Raw genomic sequence first — 27119 nt, 5'->3', positions numbered from 1 at the left:
GAGTTGAGATTTTTAAATGAGACATGTAGAATAAAATGTTCTTAGTGAAATATTACATGACTTGTTTAAAACCGTCAGAGAGATGAAACTCTGAGTATAATGACAGTTTTAATAGTTTGTGGCTATGATAAACTAAATAATAAATAATAAATAACAGATACAAGTTTTGGAAATTGATTTTTTTTAAACATGTTTTCCCATCCTACAGGTGCATTTTAGGGTTCATATAGTTGTGCTTTGAGCTAAATGCTAATGCCGACATGCCAACATGTGAGCCTTCCATATTGCTAACCACTTCATTCATCAATCGTTGCAACGTTGCAGCTGCAGTTTGTTATTTCAGCGCAGTTGGAGTAATGAAAGCTGTAATTTGGAGACAACTAACCTGCCAATAGCCTTTCAAGAGATCGAATTTGCGGATGAGGTTGTCAGGTCATATTACCAGACCGTGAATGAGAAAGAGATCCCATGTTAATCAGGTGCTCAAATGGCTTGCTAAAAGTCTGTAAGGCCCAAATAAATCTCTCAGAACACAATCATGTTTTTTCATCCTGTGCCCCGACTCATCACAAGAGCAAATTCTGACATTTAAAATGTATAACAAGTGCACCTGGGTAGGTTAATCCTTGTCACACTCAGGTGTGACGTTGGCCACGTGACCCAAACGTACATGCTGTTAAGTTGTAAACTAATACGCAGTCCATTATTCAAAAAAATGAGAGGAGAGGAGAGATCTGCACACTCGTGACTCCAATACTATTTGATCTTATTTATAAGAATCATTATTTCTGCACAAATCTCCTTTAACATCTCCTTCCCCCAATGTCTACCTGTGAGCCAGCACCTCACAGGAATAGGTTTGTTGTTTAGAATTGTTTTCTTTTACTTTTCCACAGACAAATTCGACTTTTGGTGAACCCAGAAAAGCTTGTGGGTAAAATACGTGAAATCGCGGTAAACAACTGATGGGTGGACATAATGCATCAGATGTGACTATTTCTTGGCTGCATTTAGACTCGTCTTTAAAGTGGTCCGAGTCTTCTCAGCCCATTGTGTAGACTTTGTCGGATGCAGCCTCTTAACTGAAACACAAGTTGTGTGGGTTGTCATCACAAACCTTTTTTTCTGTGACCAGAGGAAGCTTCTCATCACGACCACACAAGATCTTAAGCTCATCCTCCACTGCACACTTCAACCCCCACCCCTTCTTTATCCTCCTTCCATCCCTTTATGTTCCCCTTTTTTCTTCTACTCCTCTTCCTTCTGTCCTCCCAGTCCTCCAGCTCCTCCATTCTCCTCCCCTGTATACTCCTCTTCCTTCTTCTACCGCTGCACTGGGATGCTGTGATGTATCTGTTTACAGCACAACTCCTCCCCTGATGCCACTACAGTATTTTGGCTAGTTTCTACTCCATCTCCTCCTCTTCCTCATTCCCTCCCGCCGTCACACTGAAGCCAGTGTTCTCCGACTTGCCTTCCTGTCGCCAATAAAGCGTCTCCTCTCTTTGTTGGGGCCTCCTTTTGGAGAGGGAGGCTGCGCTCCAAGTTAATTGTGCATTCGTTAGCATTCGCCCAACAACTTAATAACTTAACTCCTTAAACTGTGTGTGTGTGTGTGTGTGTGTGTGTGTGTGTGTGTGTGTGTGTGTGTGTGTGTGTGTGTGTGTGTGTGTGTGTGTGTGTGTGTGTGTGTGTGTGTGTGTGTGTGTGTGTGTGTGTGTGTGTGTGTGTGTGTGTGTGTGTTTTGTATGCAACAGAAATATTTTCAGCACTATTTTTTTAAATCAAGCTCGAAGAGGCAGATTCCTCACGCTCACACTTTGGATATAAGTGCCTTGCTCAAGAAAGAAATAAAGGATGTTTGTTTACATTCCCTACCAGGTTCTGCTGTCTGCCGTGTAAGTCCAAAAAGCAAACTTTCAGTTTGGAGAACTGGTCAGAATGCTGAGGCTGATGTGCATCTCATGAGCTTTGCAGGTATTTGATCACAAGTGTTGGACGAAACTAACATGTTGATTTGTGCAAAGCGAAGGGATCGCCAACGTTTTTACAGTTAACTCAACGGGGAACATGATTTTGTGGCAATATGTGGTGAGAAATTTCACTAAATACCACAAATGTGAACCTCATGGAGTTGCTACAGAGGTCAGCGGTCAGGAGTCGCCAAAGCCATTAGCCATGGCTACATGAAAAACCCATAAATGACTGTATCAAATTGTTTGCCCGTCAGAAATTTCACCGGATAAGTGAAAACATTTTCAACCAATAATTGTCCACTCTGCTGTATTATCTTAAAAGTCTCTACAGTGTGACAGAGCAAAGGTAGATAGATAGATAGATACTTTATTTATCCCTAGGGGGAAATTAGTTTGAAACGGCATCATACATGTTTACAATACATACAATACGGTCAAATAGCAGGGCAAGACATATTACATTTAAGAATTTAAATAATAAAGGAAATGACTACGGAGAGGTACAAAGCACTGGTCCAACAGACTGGTAGAACATCTCCAACATCTTGTTGCACACATCGAAGGGTTGAAGTTTCCTCAAGAAAAAGTCGACTCCTCCCCTTCTTGTCCACAGAGTTGATGTTGGCCTTCTAGTTCAGCCTGTTGTTGATGGAGACACCCACAAACCTGTACTCCTCCACCATGTCCACATCCTCTCCCAGAACTGTCAGCGGTTGTGGAGCTGTCGTCTTCCTCCTGAAGTCCACCACCATCTCTCTGGTCTTGGCCATGTTCAGAAGCAGGTGATTTATACCGGCCCACTCCACAAAGTCATCCACCACTACCCTGCACTCCTCCTCCCGTCCGTCCTTTCTACACCCGACCACTGCAGAGTCATCAGAGAACTCTCTGCAGATGGCATGACCCAGAGTTGTACTGGAAGTCAGTGGTGTACAGGGTGGACAGCAATTGAGACAGAACAGTTCTCTGTGGGGCTCCAACATCACTGACCACCATCGCAGACTGCACACGGTCCAGACCAACTGTAGTCTGCCTGTGAGGCAGTCAGTGATTCAGAAGACGGTGGACACGTTGACCCCCACCACCCACAGCTTCTCACTTCAATTCAATTCAGTTTATTTGTATAGTCCAATTTCACAAATTACAAATTTGTCTCGGAGTGCTTTACAATCTGTACACATAGACATCCCTGCCCCAAAACCTCACATCGGACCAGGAAAAACTCCCAAATAACCCTTCAGGGGGAAAAAAAGGGAAGAAACCTTCAGGAGAGCAACAGAGGAGGATCCCTCTCCAGGATGGACAGGTGCAATATATGTAATGTGTACAGAACTTAGCAGCAGTAGTTGGATGGTGTTGAATGCGCTGGAGAAGCCAAAGAAAGTGATTCTCACAGAGCCATCGGTTCCATCCAGGTGCGGCGAGATGGCGAGATGATGGCGTCGTCCACTTCCACATGAGGCTGGTAAGCTAGTTGCAGAGGGTCCAGTGATAATTTCACCTGTGGTCAAAGGAGAGCTAAAACTAGCCTCTCCAGCACCGTCATCATGGGATGTGAGGGCAACTGGTTGGAAGTCCTTGAGATCAGATGGAATAGACTCCTTTGGAACAGGGTCGACGTCTTCCACAGCACCGGGAATTCCATGTTTGAATTTAAGATTATTACCTTCGCATTGAAAATGCGGAAGGTTATGTTTTGATCGCCGTGTATTTATTTATTTATTTGTATGGGTGTTACTCGCATAACTAAAAAAGTATTTAACCGAATCGCATGAAATTTGGTGGGATGATTGGTTATTATCCGGGGACCATTTGATTAGATTTTGGGATCGATCGGGTCAAAGGTCAAGGTCGCGAAAAGGTCAAAATCTTCTTTTTACCATAGCACGGTAAATTGTTATCCAATTGGCATGCAACTAATGCCAACATGTTCATAATTCAGTGCGAAGGTATGCGAAGGTATGCGCTCTACCGAGTGCCCGTTCTAGTTAAATTATTTGATTGGCATGTTATTTAAGATAATTAGACAGTTATTGTGGAAACTGTTGGGAGTGGCATGCATTGCAATTTTTTATTGTACCACTGGGAGTTGCCAGAGTAATAAATGTTAAAATCTTACACAGCAATGCAATTGTTGAGTTTACCAGAACGCCGAGCCGGCTGGTAAAAAACAAGCTTTTTTTTCAATGCAGGGGTAGCCGAAAGAAAATAATACATTTTGCGTGAAAGTCTTATAACAAATCCCAAGAACTGACAGAAAGAGTTTAGATGTAGGATAACAAACCTTCCACTATCGTCTTGTAGCTGTCCTGAGGGAAATTCGCTCTCACTTTAAAAAATAAACAGGGGGAACTAGAATGGGCACTCGGTAGAGCGCATACCTTCGCATATCACAAGATCGGGCATTGAATTATGAACATTTTGGCATTAGTTGCATGCCAATTGGATAAAACTTGACCGTGCTATGGTAAAAAGAAGATTTTGACCTTTTCATGACCTTGACCTTTGACCCGATCGATCCCAAAATCTAATCAAATGGTCCCCGGATAATAACCAATCATCCCACCAAATTTCATGCGATTCGGTTTAAAACTTTTTTTGTTATGTGAGGAATACGCATACAAATAAATAAATACACGGCGATCAAAACATAACCTTCCGCATTTTCAATGCGAAGGTAATAATTGGCAGAAATGGAATACAATATTCATAATACATTTTCATTAGCATATCTGAAACAAGGAATTGTTATGTTTTTGTAAGCTTAGAAAAAGCCATTTATAGCTCCATAGGGAGCGGGTCCTTGCCATGTTTCTACAGCAGCCCAGAACAGACAAACTGAACTCTGGTTCTAGGAAGAGACGTTGCGTTTTGACATTACCTAAAAAGGAAAGGATGAGTACCGAAACTCCGTATTAAGCATGCCCTGTGCTAAAGTATTAAAGACTGGAGTGGTGTTTGCATTAGCACTTGAAGTTAGTTATGAGTATCTCCTCTGCTCTCTCTGTCGGTGCTGAGCTCCTCAAACTACACACACAAGAAAAAAACTTTCAACAAATATTCCAATACTTTAATAATACACCTGTTAAAAAAACATGAATATGTAAACAAAAGTTTAGTATACTTCAATGGGCTCTGTCCGCCGTCACTCATCCAACACCGTTATGTTTATACAAGCACAGAATTACAAACAAGCAAAAGCTCTTCGTCTAGTTCACTGTTTAAACTTCTCCGCTGGCTTAGATAAAGCAGCCAGGAGGACATGAGGACATGCTATCTGATGTGTGTTCATTTTCATTCAAAACTTCCCTCAAGAATATACATTATTTTATAGACATTTTAGATTTGTTTCAATTTAGATAGACTGTATATAGTGTGTTTGTTGTTGTAAACATAACTTTTTCTCTCTGGAAACAACATTTAATTTGATCAAACACGACTTATGATTCTGTTTTGAATTGATCTGTTTTTAAAAGCAATTATTGATTGGGTAAACAATCAGTATCGTGGTGGTTTCTTTCTTTAAAGGGATTCTGACCATCATCTGCCCGGTGTGTATGTATGCGTGCGTGCATTTGTGCGTGCATTTTTTTATTGAAAATGAGGAAGTACACTGCAGGGAAAATAATGATTCATTCCGGGGTAATGTCTCACTCTCCCTGTCCCTCTTTAGCTAATTTGTATGAGTGTGAAGTTTTACAGAGGTCCTTCAGAGGAGACCAGACGTCATGTGCTGTGAATCCAAAAAAACACTACTCTACCTCCAAATTTTTGTGGGAAAAGACAAGGACTCCAGGTAGTGGTTCATACTTACTCACCACATTTAAACTTTGACAACACACAAAAACTGGATTTTTAGAATATACTGTTCTTGTCAGACTTGTCAGACTTGTCAGACTTGTCAGAAGAAACACAGTTCTTTTACAGTAAGCGTGTACTTAAGCCTTCCCAGTTGGCCAGTATGCACACCACCAGGCAACTGGTTTATATTTCCAATATACATCTATATTTTCTTGCAAGCACAACCAAAAAATCTACATTAAAAATGCCTAAGGCATGAGGTCCTGAGGCTCCATCTATAAATAAGTGAGGCGTCAACGTTATTGTGTTAACAGGTAAGCTTACGGGGAGTGAGAGATGTGTCAAATGAACAGTACACCTGTGTGTTTGTAGGGCCTTGAACTGAGGGCTACTACGCCTTCTATACACCTTTTACGCACAAAACATGTATACTTGCCGTGGGAAAAGCACAGAGGTGTCAAGTGTCCCAACAAGTCCTACCGGGAAGCTGTCACTCCTGCAGCACTGGGAGCCTGAACCTGAAGCAGCAGAGCACTGTCAAGAATTGCATTGTTTACATGTTCTCTAATTCTACTGTGACGTACAACTGGGCATCTGTACATCAGCTGGTTACTCGTCATGTGCCAGATGAACCACATTGCATGTTCAACAGATCGGTCCATTTCCATTGGTGAGCGATTCTCAACATAGTCCTGTTTTCAATATCATCACACAGGCTGCCAGTGAAATGTGTTGTAAGTTTTTTTTTCTTCATATTTGCATACAAGAACATCTGACTGTTGGAAAAATTAATCTTGTTTTCTGGGCCTACTGATTGAATGCAGTGTGTGGAAAATACTGTTGTGTTGACCCCTCTTCCACTTCAAAAGAATGAGAAGAAGCTCAAATTACAGCAGCAGAGGGAACTCATCTGGCTCACACTGAATCAAGTCCAAGAATGGACAACCTGTCCTTTGTTTGTACAGTTGGGGAATTGAAAGAAGACACATGAGTTTAAAAAGAAAAAGGAAATTAAATTAATATATGCTTTTACGTATTCATTCAAAAACAACCTGTACTTTTTTCCATATTTAAAAAGTTGGGACGTGAGTGTACGCCCGAGAAAAAAGTGCCTGCTTTCATTTCTTTTATTTGAAGTTTACAGTTTTCCGATAGAGCTCGACAATTGTGTTATTCATTTAGAATCATGTTTATCATAATCCCACTTTTACATCAGACTACTACCTGAGTCGAGGTGCTGATTTCAGTGGCGAGTCGTGCGCATGCGCGTGTCCGATTCATCAGAAGTAAATTATAAGGGCAGCCCGGGGAGCGGAGTTTGGTTCAGTCTACAGTATCTGGACCGGACCGAGGCAGGCAGGCAGACAGCAAACGTGCAAGGTAGAGGAGATGGAGGACAAAGAGAAAAAGAAGAAGGATAAAAAGTCATCCAATAGCGACAGAGTCACTCTGAAAAAAGAAATTGGACTTTTGAGCGCTTGCGCTATTATCATCGGTGAGTGTGTGACAGTTTGTGTCTTAAATGTTCCTGGAGAGCGTCCTGTAGCGGCCGGCTCGCGGACTAACTACCGTGACATGACCGGTGTGCAGTTGTTGCTCGTTAAAGTTACAATGGCATATGGCATACAATAGGATACGGTCACAAAGTGGGGTCCGTTGTTCCCGAACTACTGTACGGAAAGGAATGTGCCCGTAACATTCAGACACGGCTTCGCTGTCTGACTTTGGCACAACCCGCCTAAATACGCACAGAAAGAGTTGCTTTTACGCGCGGATGGTCCGCCTCTGATGTCTGTCCACTTGGGTTTTATGTGGAAACTGTTGCATCAGTCGTGATGATCTGAATATGGACATGCCTACGTGGCTGAACCTCCTCGTGTTGAACTTGAAAGGAAGGCATGCAGACAGCACAGCTTCCATACTGTATATATGTATGGTATCAGTATGTTGTTCCGTGTACTCAGCCTTATATCACTCGCTCATAGCCTTGTTGAAATGTGCTCGTGCTGCAGCACAGTACATTGGCATTATACAAATTGCCTCTATAGAGAGTATCAAACGAGGAAGTTGCTTTGTTGCTGAAATTATGATGCAGGCTGCAGAACAGTGCTGTCGTGGTACGGCATAAACGACCCCATCGGCAGCAGTAAAGTCAACAGGTAATGCAGTATGTGCTGTGATAATGTGACAGTTGTGCAGAGGGTTCCCCAAGCACCAACAAATAATCAGAGTCCAGCCTCTACATTTATGGAGGCAGGGGGGGGGGGGGGGGACGTGGCAAATGACGTAATGGCATGACATGAATGTTGTCATGAGGCCGTGAAGTTATTTTTGTGCGAGACATTGTGTTCTTGAATTTAATTTGTTAAAGATGAGTACAATAACTCCCTTTTTGTATTGTACACTACGATTGCTAACTTGCATTTTTTTAGAGTATAGGGAGACTTTACATTCTGGCTGGTCATTCAAAATATATATATATACAGGACTGTCTCAGAAAATTAGAATATTGTGATAAAGTTCTTTATTTTCTGTAATGCAATTTAAAAAAAACAAAAATGTCATGCATTCTGGATTCATTACAAATCAACTGAAATATTGCAAGCCTTTTATTCTTTTAATATTGCTGATTATGGCTTACAGCTTAAGACAACTCTAAAATCCTATCTCATAAAATTTTAATATTTCCTCAGACCAAGTAAAAAAAAGGATTTATAACAGCTGAGTGTTTGTCAAGGCTCAGGAAACCCTTGCAGGTGTTTCGAGTTAATTAGACAATTCAAGTGATTTGTTTAATACCCTACTAGTATACTTTTTCATGATATTCTAATATTTAGAGATAGGATATTTGAGTTTTCTTAAGCTGTAAGCCATAATCAGCAATAAATCAGAATAAAAGGCTTGCAATATTTCAGTTGATTTGTAATGAATCCAGAATGCATGACATTTTTGTTTTTTTTATTGCATTACAGAAAATAAAGAACTTCATCACAATATTCTAATTTTCTGAGACAGTCCTGTATATATATATTTACATATATAGATATATCTATAGGGTTCACTTTATTGTCGTATTATGAACAAAGGGCGAAAGGACCGGACTGAATGATTGTGACACGTCTATTCATAATTTGGAGGACTGGGTGAATGAGAGAGTGAAGCTACATGTCGAGGGGGAGGATAAGGAATGTGGCAGGGAAACATACAGTACTGACATGACTTCCATAATCGGTCTGTACGTCTGCTCTCCAAATGTTAAGGTCCTCCTCCGCGAGTAGGCGGCCCCCTCCAAGTGACTAACAGTTAAATACTGATATTGAGAGATGTTGAATTAATTGAAGCCCGTTGGTGGGTGATTTCCACACTAGTTTTTTTCTTTCTTTCTGCTTACAGATCCTCATGTTCCTTGAGATAAATATAAAACTATTTGCCAGAAAAAGTAGTAAATAGAGAACAACAAGGGCAGTTCTGTCATTAGGGCAAATAATAAATCCGTCTGAGATCTCGGTGAAAGAAGGAATAAAAACCAATGAGAAATTCAAAAAGCCGACAAAGGAAGTGCTACAGTGTGGCAGTTCCAGTAGTAGTGTTATCATTTTAAAAGCTTATCTTCATAAACAAGGTCACATCTATTGTACTTTGATAGAGGCTGATACAGTTCCAGTTAAGGGTTATTCTTGACCCTGACTTGTTTTTATTCATTCGGCAAGTAGTCACCGTATAATTCCCTTGCTATACGTTCAAGGTACACCAAAAGGGCTGACTATGCGTAAGAGAAGTTATTCCCAAAGACTGGGTCGCAGGAGATTTTATTTATAAATATATATATCTTCCATAGTTTACAACATTTTTGATCAACATGAGGGAGCCGGGATGTTCATATTATTCTGATTATTGTAGCTTTCATTGAATCTAATATGACAGGAGTATAATATCTGTTTGTTTTTTTACTGATGAGAGAAATACAAGGAGAGGCTGTAAACTCCGCCTTAATGCATATTGTTTATCTTATGAGACAACTTAAAAGGAATCACATAGCCTGTGAACTAAGCTTTTTAAAGGGATTTATGTGTAATACAAAGTATTAAACATGTGTGTACTGTATGTTTCAACGACACATGGATAAAATCAAGTTGATATTTTTTTTTACTGTAACGTTTCTACTTCAAAATGGCTCTTCAAGATAATTAAAAGTGATGCAGAGATGTCAGTAAAAATGGTCAGCAACGTACATATTCGCTCTTCTCGCGATTTGAAGATGATCCCTATTGTGAATGGGCTCCCCAGAGAAGAAGTTTGGGAAACCCTGTTTTACGTTACATCAGTGAGCTCCGAGGGTTACGGACTTGGTCTACTTTAACGTTGCTATTGTGTGAAATAAGTGCTCAAATCACTCCGGTTTTTCGTAACCAGTTTCCAAGTCTTGTCTTTGGTGCACAGATGGAGGAAGGCCTGTGTGCAGCTATCACGCACACATACAACTTGACTCATACTTCTACCCACCGGTTCCAGCCTACTCACATATCTGCCGCCCGCTCTAGTCAGGTGGATTATTGGCTGCCGCCTCGCTGTGTGCAATCACTACCGCTGCTGCTTGAGTTTAGGGGCTGGACAGTAAACCAAATGTATCTAATTACATTCCCACATTACACCAGCCCCAGCTCTACTCCACAAAGCACCTCAACCCGTTCAACATTTCGCCTCAGGAGGGATTCTTATGGCGTCTCCTCCTGCTTCGTGCATGTACATACTAGTCCATGGAAAGAAATTTGAAAAGAAACACGGCACCTGTTGGCAGAGGAGCATGGTGGTGTGTTTCTTTACTCGTGATCACAAATTGAATCAAATGGTGATTGATCTGAGCAGTTAATTTGAGACGATTTCCCAGCTTCAGTGGAGAGAGTCTGAGAAGGTCAGGAGGACTGTGATTCATGCTCTGAGCCGCGATGCCAAACGTTATGACATAACAAACACGACGTAGGTGTTATGCAACTGCTCTGCATCTCACCATGGCAGCCACAATTACATGTGACAGTGATGAATGCACTGTTTCGACCTCCTCGCTCCCTCTGCATTCAGTGCTGCGCCAACAGGGGAAGCTGCGATGGCGTGCCTCACTGGGTTTTAAACAGCAAAAATGTCATATTTTTCTTTTCTTCGAAAGAGCGCTTTTGTTCCCGAAGTCCTCCAAAGAGGAAAACAATATGGACCACGGTGCAGACCTTGTTTTGTTTAAACAGCTGTTGTTTTCTGCTCGTCTTTCTTTTTGTAGAGGTGATGTCACATGAGTGCCATGCTGGATTTGAACTCACGACATGGTTGCTTATTAGTATGTGCTTTGGCCAACTGAGCCACCAGGGAACCTCTGTTTATCTTTGTTTGCGGGGGGGCAGCTGAGCCAGGAACCTCAATGAGCCATGATTCCACCACACCACAAGGCCATGTTGGATTAACTGGTTCATCAGATATAACTATTGTGGTGCCATTATATGCCTATACTATACTATGTATTACTGTAATATTATTACATACATACCTATTCCATTAAGGTTTGCCAAGGCCCTGGTTGTGTGCATGCAGGCTCACTGTAATGACCAGAACACACTCAATAGAATGGGACTAGAATTCATTGTTCACTCGGGTATATACATTATACAAATTACCAGGGAGATAATTAAGGGTCAGGTCGTTTTTCCACCTCATTTGACTGCGTTTTATTAAATTTAGCAAGAACAAATATTTGGGTGACTTGTGTTGATTTTAACATTATTAGTGTGATGGGCATACGCAGAATAGTTCAGCAGCTAGACTTCAGTAAGCTCGGCAACTACAAGCAATGACCGATTTCTCATGATAATCAAAATATGTCACGACTTCTCCACCTTCATAGCTATATTCATCCTGCCTGCTTAATTAACTCTCCTGTCATTCCAGATCCTGTCATCCTCACCTGATTGTCTCTCATTCCCTTCACCTGGTCCTCACACCCTTCTCACCTGCATCCCCTCATTAGTCCCTCACTATTTAGCTCCCTCACTTCCACTTGTCCTCTGCCAGATTGTCTTGTGTGTCACCGCCAAACTCTCCAGTGAATTCCAAAATACTAGTTCTGATCTGCCCGTTACGACCCTGTTTGCCTGTTGACCTGACTTAAGATTTTTGCCTGCCCCCTTTTGTTGCCCTGTTTGACGGACCACCCGGTTTTTACCCTGCCTGAATCACCAAGTAAAGATCCTCCTCCTGCATTCCTGTTTCCGTGTCGTGCTTTTGGGTTCCAGTACCTGTAACCCTTACAGGCTTACACAATCAAGATTCATTTCAGTTTGGTATGGTGCAACTAGACTGAACCTTTTTTTCCTTATTCATGTCATGGCCTATACAACTTTACATCTGTTCATACAATTAAAGTCTTATGTTGAATCTAAAATTATCAAAAGAACTTATTTTGGTGTTGACCCAATTATAAGAATACAACCTGGAAGGGGCGCTCGCCACGGCTATTTTCTTTTTCTTCTCCTAAAATCTGATCAAAAACTAAAAGTCACCACTTTGTTTTCTCTCTGTTTCTGTCTTTTGACGTTCTTGACATCCCCTGAATATCCAAAACACGCAGCCTGCAACGTCACAGGTAGCGCTGCCATGTGGTTCTGCATCACCACGGGAAAACAGTGACACATGCCGACGCAAATCATCTACCAGCAGAAAAACTGAACTTCTACCTTCTCTGCCCTTCAACCGATCGAAAGGTCAAAGGGAGAATAAAATGTATTCTGTATGTTACTCTAGAGTCTAGATTAATTAAAGGGCCACATTGAACTGTGCACTCTCCCTGGTAGCATACATTTATTATTAATTACCATAAAAAAAGCAATTTCCTGCATATCAAATCATTTTGACCTAATTATCTTATACATAAATGATTACAATGCTCTTTGACTACTTTCTAGTTCAATATTTGTATTATTCATAGGGAAGTGAAAATAACCCTCTTAATCTTTGTTTTTCTTCCAAGGTAACATTATTGGTTCTGGGATATTTATCTCACCTAAAGGCGTATTGGAGCATGCAGGCTCGGTGGGGCTGTCACTCATCGTCTGGGTTTGTGGAGGCGGGATCTGTGCCCTCGGGTCCATGTGCTACGCTGAACTTGGGGTCACCATCCTAAAATCTGGAGGAGACTATTCATATGTGACCGAAATCTTTGGAGGGCTAGTTGGGTAAGTACTGTTGTTTTGTCCAGTTACCCTTTGTTTATCTCCACCAGGAGGATAATTGGTCACATTAGTACAAGTGAGTGAGTGAGTGAGTGAGTGAGTGTGCACCTCTAGGTCTGTCCACAGCTAATCTCACATTCTGCAGCATAAAACATAATATTTTGGGTGACCAGTTATGGCAGCATGCTCACGGACCTCCCGTTGTTCCGGTGACTGCTGTTGACATGAGAAACTTCTCACACACCGCTCTGAGTTAACCGGTACAGCTGAGTGAATCTCCGACCCGCCGAGCCGCTGCTCTGCGCCCACAATGGAGGGATAACAGTGTGTGGTGTACATGCACACTGCTATGTATCTTCCGGTTGCTGCTGAACAGTTCACTAACCTTTATTGTTTTGAACCATGCTAATGGCTAACGCAACTACCAGTGCACACAGACTGTACCGAGCCATACCTCAGCCGCTGCTAAGCGGCCAGACAGCTTGGCTAGTTTAATTTTGGTTTTGGTAAGATTGTGTGAAATGTCTTGTACGGAGACTTGGAGTGTATTGTGTATTGTGTATTTTATTCAGTCAATCATTGCAATACAATACAATATTATTCTATATATAAATATACAAAACAGAAAGACTGAAAAGGTATAGGTAGAAGCAACAAATGCTTATATATCAATTGCCGGCATACATCACCGCTTGTATTTGAGTTTGAATTAAATGTGTTTTACAACGTCCAAGAGGCCATTGGAGTTTAGACAATGATAGGTTGTATTCATTCACACAATAAAGCACTGGTCGTTGCAGACACACCTGGCGGAGATCTGTATGCTACTGAGTGCACATTTCTTGTTAAAACTCTTAATACAACTGTAGTTCAACATCTTTGACGAGTTTCATGTCAAGAGGGTTGGATTGCAGCAGTTGTACTCACTTGATACGGATTATACTTAACAGTCTGTAGATAAGAGGCCTGCCTGGGACATAACCGCCCAGAAAGTCTTGTGACTTGTCAGCTGATCATAGAGCAGCAATGCCGGACTGCTGTCGGACATGCATTGTGAATGTCTGGCGACACACTAGTTTAGTCCTACATGGCTCATTCATCTGCACTTGCACAAAAGTTCAAAGAAAATAAAATAACAAGAAATAAATGAATACAATACTAATTAAAGTCACAGTAAGATGAGACATACTATATTTTAGTCTCAGCAGCAAGAGCTCCTCGTCTGTCCCTAAACAGTATTCCCCACAGTGTTACTCTCACACACGAAATCCTGTGTGTTTTGTCTCTTCATCCTGTAGTTTCCTGTTGTTATGGAGCGCTGTCCTCATCATGTATCCAACCACGCTGGCTGTCATCGCGCTCACTTTCTCCAATTACGTCCTGCAGCCGGCATTCGAGGACTGCCTGCCACCATACATCGCCACCAGACTCCTCGCCACCATCTGTATCTGTGAGTCACAAAAAACTCTCAATGTGCCGATGTGTTTTAGTTATGATCCAAGAGTTCTTCTCTTTAGTCTATTTTTGGTTCCTTAATATGAAGTTTCCAAACTGTACATCCCAGAGATCATCTGCCGATCAGTGCAGGTATTTTTCCTCACTTCCTATAAACCATATGCAACAATTACACGTTCAATTCTTCAGAACACACTTACATACCAAATAAGCCTTATATTTGTGAACTGTGCATTTGCAATACATAAACTGCACTATTACCTTGCAGCTGGGAATGCCTGGCTTAAGGAATGCAGCATTAAAACTGAAAATGTACAAGCTTTCGTTAAGTGGGTGAAGTAAGATCACTATTGTGTAACATCTGTGACGGGGAACAAATATGGTCGGAGATTATTTAACACACACTAATCTAAACAAAAAATATTGAGGCTCTAATGATTTGGGGGGAAAAGACTATTCTCATGGTAGCTCAGCTTTCCATCCAGGTGATCGTTAGCCTCGTAGTCTGGCAACAGGGGGAAACGGATTTGATGAGGTCACTGTTCCGAAATATTTGACACAGGCCCCATGAAATCCGTTTCCTTTTTGGCTGTAGCTTCCCACAAGGGCAGATATTTATCCTGCGCGTGATTGCAGACACTTGCCAAGACCTACCAGGAGATATTGCCCCAGATAACCAGCTTTTAGAGTCACTGAGACACTCAAACCCCTCTACCATGTTACGGTGGTGATTCATTGGAGGAAGGGGGGGGGGGGAAGCCTTATTTTCAGAAAGTACTTCCTTATTTGTTCAAATTCCACGATATTCAGCATTTTGCAGAATAATATTTATAAATAAAAAGTCAAGGTACACATTATACACAGTATCACACTTCAGACCATCTGTTGCTTAAGACATTCGTGTCACATGACTGCATGACCCAGAGTGACTCCCAGTGAGGAAAATATCAACGCAAACATCCTTTCCTCGATCAACCTTCCTTTCCTAGCAACTGATCTTAGGGGGAAAAATTGGAGAACACTTCAAATTGATTGAAGATAAATTGATTAAACATTGAATGAGTGCAGATCTTAAAGTGCTGGGGAAACAAATGAGAGCAAAGACAAAGCAGGTCCCTGTTCAGGCAAATCCGTCCATCCAGCGGGATAAACTGTGCACCCAGAGACCAACGTGTTGAGAGAGAGAGAGCAGCTAAATGTAAAGCGAGGGGAAAGCAGCAAAACTTAAAAGGCTAAAACAATCTTAAACCAAATCCAGCTCCTTTCATCTCAGGCCTTGAAGCTATTATGATACTGTGATAGTTCACAGTCTGCTGACGGCTGTCATTGTCATTTAATGATTCCTTCTGAAACGCTGTGATCTATTTCCAGCCTTTCATCCAACGAGTGGCCTTGAAATATTGTACAGTACAGCGTTCTGTATTTAAATAGACAGGCTGTGCATGTATCTGGTAGGCAGGCCAGCCAGTTTGTTCTTGTGTGAACTGGATGCAGAAACGGGGGGATGGACAGCAGAGAGCTGGGAATCTTTGCTCGAGAGCGGGTGCATGTGCCTGTGGTTAGCATTTGTAGAGCACGCTGGTCCATCGCAACTATTTTTGGCGCCAGAATGTTACAACCAGTTCCGAGTAGGCCAGTGGCCACACTTTGTGTGTGATGTTTTATGTGTCGTTCTCTTGAGAGTGGGACAATTTTATGTGTGTGTGTGTGTGTGTCTGTATCAGTGTCAGACTATATAATGGTGCCAGCCTTTGTCGATGCCGCTAAAGAGATGGTGTGTCCACGCCATTGTTCATTGTTCCCCAGTGTTACCGTGACCCTCCTGTCACAAAGCTCCATGGAAACAGGAAATGGGCAGGACGGACACCTTGCACAACGATGATGGGGAATCCCATTGGCCAGCTGACATTCTGGTTGGATGTTTGATGTTCCTATTAGCTGCTTGGTACCGCCTCCATCCTACTCTCTGGTCCACAGCATCACATTTCAGACCGACAGTGAGATTGGATCTGTGATCAGCAGCGACAGTATATAAGCTTCAATCAGTGTGAATAAAACTTTAGCAGCTGGGAAAATGTCCAAAAATGCTTTCACAGCATACTGATAACAGATGGAGATTCGGATTTCTCCCTGAACCCTTGGATGATAGAAAAAGTGAAAGTGTATGGTTTAAGAATTCTATTCAGTATAGCTCCATCATCTTCAAACACAAAAATGAATCCAGCTCCAACTGGGGATGAGGATGGTCTGATTATGCCGGCTGCCAACGACTCCTTGATGTATTTCTCCATGGCCTCCCTCTCGGGACAGGACAGGTTGAAAAGCCGGCTAGAAGGGAGAGGAGCGCCTGGGAGTAGATCTATGGCACAGTCGTAAGTGGCGTTGAGGAGGCAATGAGAGGGCTAAGTCCGAACTGAACACCAGCCCTAGATTGTGATACTCAGCTGGGATGGAGGACAGTTCAGGGGGCTGAGGGGAAGAAATGATGTTGAGCCAAATAATCTCCCTATGGTTACCAGACAGGACAAGGGACAAAGGGGTGGAACGATGGGTAACTTGAGCAAACGGCTTGCCATCTAAGGCAGTAGCTATGAGGGGGTACTGTAACCGTTCTGAGGGGAAACCAGCCTGAAGGTCCTTGCATCGTTCACGCAGACGGTTATCGAGCTGGGTAGCCTGGGAAACCAGATAATCAAGGACAACAGGTGCATCACGAGAAACCATTCATCCTTTAAGTGTTCGCCGAGGCCATTCAAAAACATCCCTCGTAACGCCTCAGCGTTCCATCTGGAATCCACTGCGAGCGTTTGAAATTCAACAAAGTAAGAAGCCGCACTTCTGGGGCCCTGGCGGAGGTTAAGTATGCATATAGCCGCGTTACCCACGTGGTCCCCTTCATCCTGCCAAGGAAGTCTTCAAAAACCAGAGAACACTTGAGAAGGAAAGATAATGTTGATGTTGTCCGAGTAGAGCTCCTTGGCTGGAAAGTGCCCTTGGGATGATGGACTCCTGTGCCAGTTCCTTTGGGGACAGATGGCCAGATCGTTCTGTCATGGTGGTGCGGGGCTGGACCCGCAAGTAAGGACACGGAACAGGAGTAAGAGACAATTATATTTATTTCAAGGCCAGATATGGAAGAGGTGTGGGATCCGTGAAGGCGTCCTCTGCGGGCTGGTGGCTGGTTGGGTAGCTAGGTATTTACCCAGGTGAGTTCCGGTAAAGCACAAGTTTACCGACAAGAATATACAAAAATCAGAGGTGAGGTCCCAGTGACCTTGACCTTTGAGCACCAAATTCTAATCAATCCATTCTTGAGTTCAGGTGGTAGTTTGTGCCAAACTTTGAAGAAATTCCCTCAAGGTATTCCGAACAAATGACAAATAGATCAAATAAATTAATAAGATATAATAATATAATATAATAAGCTTCGACTTTCTACGTGTCCAAAACTGAACTGACAGACGCGTAATGTCTTTTACAGGCACACTGTGGACTCGTTCCAGCCCTCCATGCAGTCAAAACGATACTATAGACACAGCGTTGATTCTTCAATTAATGAACCCGCGCACAGTTCACATGCAAAGGTTAAAAATAGACTTCACTGCAAAGTTTCCACAGATTCCCTGGCGAAGCTGGACTTTATATATATATATTGTTCCTAAAGATAGCTCAATGGAAATGTAAGTGATTTACATGATTTATTTATTCATTCAAAAGTCTCTGTTATTTACAAAACCAAAATCCACGAGACAGATCTTTAAAAAAAAGAAGAAAAGAAAACGACAAAGTCAATTGAAACATAACGAGTTGGCGTGTTATGATCGTGTGCTGGCCCATCTATCTGTAACAGACTGTCTGTCATGTTATTGGCTATAACGGTTCGACAAGAGAGTTTAGGAAGGAGCTGTATTTTACATTAATACAGCAGAAAACAACTGTTAGCTATGTAAGGATAAAGCAGTGTCATATCTCCCTGAGCAGAGAATGAAGTTGCTCTGCGTGTTGTAATCTTCTCCGTGTACACATAGCAGTCCACACAAGCTTTTAGTGCACGTAGCCCTGCTCCCACATGGCACCGCGTGGCATTCGAGGGCTAGGATTGGCCAGGATTGGCCAGGATTCCCCGCGGTACTGGAAACCTGATTGATTCGGGTACGACGCCCTAAGCAGTGGTCCATCCTGACCTGAGCTATTCAAGGACAATACCGAATCTTAACAACCGGTCTCTGTCTCAACCAGCTCCACATGGAGGTTCTTACCAAGAACAAGTGGGTTTCATCATGACGCACCGGCTTGCTGTCGCCATGTTGAGAGCCGCTGAGAGACAATCAAAATGCTCACAATCCCGTATCTCGCACTATTAAGTCTGAATTGGAGTTAAACGAAGACAAATCAACAGTGAGGGCTTGATGCAGCCTTCCTTTTGTCTGCCCTTACACTTCATCACTAACTGTACGACGTCTTTGACCCGGATGTCATCCTGTCCATTTACTGGAGTCTGGAGTCAGTTACCTTGAGGTGGACAGACAGGACTGCAGGATTACTGCCACTTCAATGAGTCCTGTGACCAGATCCTGGACCGACAGGAGGCGTTCCTGAGGTAGAATCCCCCTGAAAAATCGTTCACGAGGTTGGGTTCAGAATCCATTAGGAGTAAAAGCAGTAATTAGTTTAGTATTCCAGTGCTGAGGCCGCCTTCAATGGAAGCTGTGATGGCAGGACACAGATTTACCTGCGTGGTCGCATTCAAATCCTGCTAGCACCTCCTTCCTGTCAGGGTTAACATAGAGGGAAGTAGGGGGAGGAGGGAGGACTGGGGGGCTTCACGGGAACACAGGAACGGAAATGCATGCAACACCCCGAGGGTGACTGACTATTAAACACAGCGGTGTTGTAGGGGAGAGAAAGCTCTGCCCGGTGCCACCGATACCTCCTGCCAAAAATTCACACGTGTGTGTTTGTGTGTGTGTTAGTGTGCGTGTGTGTGTGTGTGTCTCTGTGTGTCTGTGTGTGCTCCAGTGGAAGCAGTTTCTTCAGATTTCTGTGGTGGGAGGGAGTCCTTGCCCCGGTGATGGATGACATGGCCGATAACACAGTCCACCCATATATGCAAGCACACACGCACACACACACACGCACACACACGCACGCACGCACACACACACACATACTTCTGTGAGTTTGTTTGCGTGTAAAAGTGAGGAGGACTGAATGGTTTCGGGAGAAATATGGAGATTGAATAAAGACAGGAGAGGAAACGAGACAAAAGACGAGACACAGAGCGATCCGTGCGATCTTCCTCGCATCTTGTCGCCTGAACCGCTTCATAATCTCGAGCTCATGATTCGACATGCCGCACTAATCTGAGTGCACGTGAGACACGAGTGATGGTCAGCAAGCATTAAGGCTGAGGTGTGATCACTTTCATGTGATACACCTCCCCACGACCACATACAGGCACACACACACGCACTACTCAGAAATCAGGAGCTGGTTTCATACTTTTAAATCCTTTACAATGGTTGTAGAATTGTTCTGATTTAATTATGCTTAAATTAGAAAGCCATGTGTTTGGATAATGTTGTACAGTCTGAAAGTGCAATAAAAACAATGTTGGTAGACTGAGTTAACATGAGAAGAATCTCCTCTACACAGTATTTCATTATTTAATTTGCCGATTTCCTTTGTGCACAACAAAATGCTCATCAAAAGACACATGTACCGCAGTGTTCTACAGAAGACTGAACATTATGAATGTCGTGTATCTGTCATTGTTTGTTGAACCTTGTTCGTGCTCTACACTTTACGTTAAAGCCACAGTATTTCATTTGGACCTCAGCCAAGAAATATCCATTTCATTCATGTAAGGAGTTGCGTGTGTGTAAGGGGTTCTTAATGTCAAAGCGTCAAGCCCCATAGTGCACGCAGCATCGTACACGTGGCCACACACGCGGCCCGTCTCGAGTCCGTTGCCATACTCGCATGACGCTCCTCCACATACCTCACATGCCGAGCCCTACCCTGCACGGCCCTGAGCTGGAAGAAATGAATACTGTACATATTACAAAATAGTCTATTAAATGTGAGCTGGATGACTGAATTACAGTAATAGTACGTTATTTTTCAGACGGAGATGTGTGTATGTGGATTGCCCATCTCAGAATATAAAAACGAAAGAAAGAAAAACTGCACAAAAGTATCTACGTTTCTTTCTTACTCTGTGCTGGTGGCCCGATCCACGCCTCGCTATCTGGGTTCACCTCTCATTTAAGGCTGCATGAGTTTAAGGGCTCCTGGAAAGACCCTTGCACTTCCTTGTATTGGTTCACTATAAATGTGTCAAATTGTTATGGTAGCAAACACACACACACACACACACTCATACTGTGACATGGAAACAGGATGTAGGAAGTGTTTTATTCCATAGACTTCTGTCTGTTTTGTCACTTTTTGTGCTGACAAAGAGAGGACAGTTGTGCATAAAGACGTACAGAACTTAAAGCGCTCAACTTAATATGACAGATGAAGCATAATACATGTAGTCCTCGCTTCCAGCTGGTGAATACCAAACTGCTTTTCCTTTACGGTGATTGTTTCACTTCATAAAAGTGCATCATGCTTTCCCTCCTATTAGTGGAGGTCCTTCATTCAGTGAGTACTCACACAGAACTGTGAGAGACCTGCATTCATTCATAAGGCACAGCCTTTCACAAACATTCCTCTTTTAATAAGTGTGTGTGTGTGTGTGTGTGTGTGTGTGTGTGTGTGTGTGTGTGTGTGTGTGTGTGTGTGTGTGTGTGTGTGTGTGTGTGTGTGTGTGTGTGTGTGTGTGTGTGTGTGCGTGCGCGCGCTTCCGCAGTATTCCTGACCTGGGTGAACTGCTCCAGTGTGCGCTGGGCGACGAGGATCCAGGATGTGTTCACTGTAGCAAAGCTCCTCGCTCTGGTCCTCATCATCGTGGTCGGACTCGTCCAGATCTGTCGAGGTACACTCACACACACGTCCTGGTGAGATTCACGCCTCCAACAGGATTTCTGTGGTTTGATCACTGATTGTATTTTAAGTATCTGCATTAGGAAACTTGAAATAACAAACACTGAAAAGCAAAGACAACATATGTGAAAGAAGAGCAAAAATAATTCTGGAGGAAAACGCCTATCACAGTACATTCTGTCACAGCAGATTGTGTTGATGCTGTTGATCCCTGGTGGACATAAATAGAAAAATGTGTAAAGTTATTTCAGTAAAAAACAAAAACAAAAGTGACAAATGAGAAACACATATTTATCAAGTAACTAAAAGTTGTATAGATGTAAGAAATAAGTGGAAAAAAAAGTTGTGCATTGTTTAAAAACATATTGTGGAGTCGTACTTTCTAGGTGATGTATATAGAATCTTTTCACGGATCGTCCACTCGTTCCTTCTCCCCAACCCCTCCAGGTCACTATGACGCCCTTCGGCCCAGTGTGGCCTTTGAGTTCAGTCATGACCCCTCGGTGGGGCAGATAGCGCTGGCCTTCCTCCAGGCCTCCTTCGCCTACAGCGGGTGGAACTTCCTCAACTACGTCACAGAGGAGATCGTGGAGCCACGCAAGTACGGCGCCCACACATGCACAGTATAGCATTTCATAGCACGACAGGTTTTCAAATCAACGGTGGACTTGCTGTATTAGTCTAAATTGTAACTCTCTGGTCAGCCCCTCAGTTCAGGGCGATATCGATTTGAAGTCTCGTTAAAGCTCCGTGAAACAACGCCAACTTCCTAACTATCGGCATTACTTGTATCATTATTGTTTACCAGGAACCTGCCCCGTGCCATCTACATTTCCATCCCACTGGTGACCCTCGTCTACACTCTGACCAACATCGCATACTTCTCCTCCATGACCCCTGAGGAGCTGCTGGCCTCCAACGCCGTGGCAGTGGTGAGTGAATGCATGCGTCGTACAGGAGCACAGTTTACAGAGCGCTTGAACAAGAGTCTCAGTTGTCTGGAAACTGGACGTCTGCGGAAGCTGAGGATAGTAGCACGAGACAGACCTCGATCGACCAATCAGTTATCAATAAGAATGACGTTTTTTCCATGATCCCACAGGGAAAACTAGGAAACATTGATCATGAGTTCTGTTTGTGCCTACTTTCCTTTGACTGACTTGAATTACAAGCATTGTCCGATGGTATTATACAGAGTATACAGCTATCATTCACATTACAATAATGACCTCAAGAGACTACAGAGCCACAGTCTGGTATATGGACATTACTGTCGGGGACTCAATCTCTAAGTGAATCACTCAATTGAAAGTCAATAATCAGACCCATCAGATATTCTGTTGTTTCAGACATTCGGACAAAAGCTGCTTGGGATGTTTTCCTGGGTGATGCCGATCTCAGTGGCCCTGTCCACCTTCGGAGGAATCAACGGATACCTGTTCACCTCGTCCAGGTAGAACACACACTCTTCGCTTTGCTGCACAGGACATGCTGTACCTACATTTAATGTACAAATGTACACACACACACACACACACACACAGACAGTCATGCGCATCATGTGTCTGTCTGTCTGTAGATTGTGTTTCTCGGGTGCCAGAGAGGGTCACTTGCCTCATCTGCTGGCTATGATCCACCTAAAGAACTGCACCCCTATCCCGGCCCTGCTGGTCTGCGTGAGTGCCACACTCAGTGTTGCCGACGTTGTCCCGCTTCACGGGGTCGCACTCGCACAACCTGTGTATTCATCTTCTTCTTTCTTTTAATAGTCGAATATGTATTTGACCTTTGTTCGTACCTTCACCTCCCACAGTGCATTGCCACCATATTCATCCTGTGCATCGGAGAGACACACAACCTGATCAACTACGTGTCCTTTATCAACTTTTTGTCCTATGGCGTAACCATTGCTGGCCTCCTCTACCTCCGCAAGAAAAGACCCAACCTGCTCAGACCCATCAAGGTACAGGAAGACCACAGACTCGATGCAGGAGCTCAATTTAACTCGGCTTTTCCATCACACGGCTCTGCTGAAGACACAACAGAATGTTATTATTATCATATCGGAGCTTTTGGTTTACTTCAAATTGACTACCGGGGATCCCTGAGCTAATGCTCACCTTTTCACCCTATCATTGATCATTTTGAATGCATACGTTTTCTTTGCAAAAATCCAAAGCCAAGAGTACCGCTTGACAGCAATGTCGAAGCAATATAAGATACATCTTATAGCTACATAGTGAGATAAAAATAAGCCTCTGAGGTATTTTTAATAACAAATGGGGTCAAGCGAACACAACACAAATGACAAAGGGTGTGTCTAGGCTCTTCCCATATCTTCCAAATGTGCAGTTCAGATACATACAGGACTGTTTGGCTTGGACCTAATATTATTTATCACTGAATTAACATTTTCTTAGAGCAAAAAACTCCACGATACTGTAAAGTCTTGAAGGGCTTCTGAGTTTTACAAGCCACCAGATGTGGAAGCAAGTCCCTCGGGACTTTCACTTATAGGTTGTCATTAAAGGTTGGCACATGTATCGCCTTTTGGCGCCCCCTAGTGTTAGATAGGTACATGCACTGGTTTTAAATAATACATATCTAACTGATTGTCAATAATATTGTGAACATGTTTGTAATAATAGTATTATCCAAGCTCCTTTCTTGGATATATTTTTATACTAATATATATTGTTCTGTTGTGCAGGTAAGCTTGTTGATCCCCATCACCTACTTGATATTCTGGGCTGTGCTGGTGGGCTTCAGTCTGTACTCTGAACCGGTGGTGTGTGGCCTGGGGATGGTCATCATGCTGACCGGAGTCCCGGTGTACTTTGTGGGTGTTCATTGGAAGAACAAACCCAAATGTGTCTACCAGCTAGTTGGTGAGTTGGCCTGTGAGATTTGAATATTCATAGATATGCCAGCAGTGGGTCTCTGATGATAACACTCCCCCTGTTGTCCTTTGCATTGCAGAGCGAGTCACATACATTGGCCAGAAGGTGTGTTATGTGGTGTTTCCTCAGGAAGACCTTTCAGAGACTGAACCTCTCACTGCCTCCAAAGCCACCGACTGAGCAATACAGTCCACCAGGAATTCCCTTTTTACATCAACACCTGGTCTTCCTTTTTCTTTTTTTTTGCGTTACAATGTTTTAACATTGGTCGGTTTGTGGATGGTGAAGAGAAGGTTTTTGTCAATGTTCTTGCACAGGTGCAGCCTGAATGGGGCCACGATAAAGCTCCAGTATAAAAGAAGAGGAGGGTTACACATAGGAGAGTTGCACGTTAAACCCTAAAGCTCTGAAATATGTTTGTACTTGCTGGTTGACGCTGATTATCTCATCTTCTCCTTTCTGCTCACTCAAAGAACCTCCGTCTGCCATCTTCTGCTTCACTGCCAATACATGCTTATTTTATGACTAACTCCTTGAGCTAATGTGCCTTATGAAACGTATATGTGTGTTGGTACAGTGGACTGGGTTATGTGGGTATTGGGATTGTGTAATATCTTTTTTTAGAGGTACATATGCAAGCAGTTTCTGCACTTAGCAATACTTCTCTGTGACTGCTGCTTCCTTCAGCTCTGCTTCACTAATCATTCACATGATGCTTAACGTTCGTCAACTGTAGATGAATATGTTTCTGTCTGTATCTCGTATCTGGCCACTCTTTTTACTTTACGCCCTGTTCTCCTTTTCCTTTTTACACTATAACACTACATTCTTCATGTTATTACGAGAGATTTTCGACATGACACTCATCATTCCCAGCAATATGTACAGCGCACATTGGATGGTGGGACGTTTGTGGCCGTCGGCGAGACAAATGGCTCTAGGAAAGGAACAAGTTGCATCGTTGCAGCGCGAGTCGACGGGCTGTTCTGCTTTGGAAGCGTTCTCTTCTTTAGGAATGCCACTGTGAACTCTCTCAAGTTGCTTGACCCACCAGGACACATTTTGCCCTTTCCGATTCCTCTCCGGACGTTACGATGCAGCACTTACCATGTAACATGCTGTCGGATGACACATCCGTATTGACAGATCTATGGGGGGTTGGCAGTGGAGCAGTGGCCTGCTGCCACTTCCCCAAAGAAACATCACCACTGAACTGACCCCAGGCCCACAACGTGTTGTAGATCAGCTGTATAGCTATGGTATTGTTGACATATTATACTGTAGTTGAATTGACTCGAAGGACTTGAAACACTAATTTGCCCCCAAATAGAAGAGATTATTGTCCTTGGAGGGTTGGTAGCACTACCCTAACACAATATGCTAATGTACTGTGCTTCTGGTGATAGTGTATGTTTTAATGGATTTAAGTAACCTCTTATAGCACTTGTCTTTCATCTGTTTACGTTGTGCATACAACAGAGCACATGAAGGTTCGGGCCAGTGGCCTTTTTTCTTTTTAATCAGCAGGTTGCAACTGGAATAGAACATTCAGCCCTTTTCAAGGCCAGTCGATGCCAGGAATTGACCCGGTGCATCATATCCAACCAGAGACTTCAGTCAGCAGCGTCCGTCTGCCATGCCCAGGCGCTGTTCGCTCAGTTGAGATCTGTAAATACTGTGTAAAGAATAAAACAAACCGTTACAAATGCACCGGGGGACTCCTTCAAAGATCACATTCCTCAGACATGTCGTGATACATTTACATACTGTGCAATTGTTTGGTGCGACTGTCTTTTGTAATAACAATGTAATGACTTATTAAATTTAGCAACTTCTAAGATGCAGTTTTTTTGAAAGATGTATATACCAAGCAGGAGCTGTGTCCTCAATAGCATCCCCTGACTTCTCATTAAGTGTCATCAAGTCCAAAATGGTTGACTATAATTTAATAATATGTTGACTTGCTAACAGACTAATATTATGAATGCATATTGTGAAAATATAATTTGCATATTTTCTTTATTTCATATTAATTATCTGATTTATTTGCAAATAATAATTTAGAATTGGAATATAAGCATTTTTGCTTCTACCTCTACCATTTCAGTCTTTCTGTTTTGTATATGATATAGAATAATATTGTATTATATTGCAATGATTGACTGAATAATACACAACACAACAATAAATAGCCTGCCATAAACAGTAGCAGTATTATGGTGGTTGTACTGGCAGTAATGTGTTTTGGTCAAAAAGAAAACAATGTTGCATCTATTTCTTACTGAAATTATTAATTAAATGATAAAGCTTGACGTTTATTAATTGCAGGCACAGGAAAACAATGAGTGACCAGCAAAAGGCTGTATAGGGTTTGAATCAGCAACCACCATGATGGCATTTCTCATTCAGCACAAAAAATACAAATATAGTTCTTAAAACAAGAGGAATGCTTTCATACAATCACAGAATACACAATGACTTCAACCAGAAGCTTTTTTTAAAAATCAAACAGCAGGGACAGGGTATGCCATTATCAGACAACCTGGTTCAGTAGCACTTTGCTTTTCAGGTCTCGATCCAGCATATTTACCCGTGTGTTAACTCATTGAAAAGTATAGAGATTGATGGAAAAGGTTTGATAATATACATTATGGAGATTAAAGGAAAGAGGGAAAACAATATTCTAAGATCTTGACTTGGCTTCTGCAGTTTATCCTTACCCAACCGGTTGAAATGTTTATATGTTACCACACCATTCTTTATGATTGGTTGGCTGCAGT

The 27119-nt window shown here is 42.7% G+C and overlaps 1 protein-coding gene across 1 annotated transcript; it reads left to right on the top strand.

The window, feature by feature from the left end:
• Positions 1–7099: 7099 nt before the first annotated feature.
• On the top strand, positions 7100–26177 carry slc7a10a (solute carrier family 7 member 10a). The gene is made up of 11 exons (XM_056412998.1): positions 7100–7272; positions 12790–12994; positions 14290–14441; positions 21306–21431; positions 21887–22040; positions 22248–22371; positions 22789–22892; positions 23019–23115; positions 23253–23402; positions 24150–24327; positions 24419–26177. The coding sequence occupies exons 1-11, from the start codon at positions 7167–7169 to the stop codon at positions 24517–24519; spliced, it is 1497 nt and encodes a 498-aa protein (XP_056268973.1). The 5' UTR covers positions 7100–7166; the 3' UTR covers positions 24520–26177.
• The last annotated feature ends 942 nt before the right edge of the window (positions 26178–27119 follow it).

Source organism: Pseudoliparis swirei, chromosome 4, assembly GCF_029220125.1.
Source record: "Pseudoliparis swirei isolate HS2019 ecotype Mariana Trench chromosome 4, NWPU_hadal_v1, whole genome shotgun sequence".
In the NCBI taxonomy this organism is placed as follows: domain Eukaryota; kingdom Metazoa; phylum Chordata; class Actinopteri; order Perciformes; family Liparidae; genus Pseudoliparis; species Pseudoliparis swirei.
This window is presented reverse-complemented; position numbering and strand designations above follow the sequence as displayed.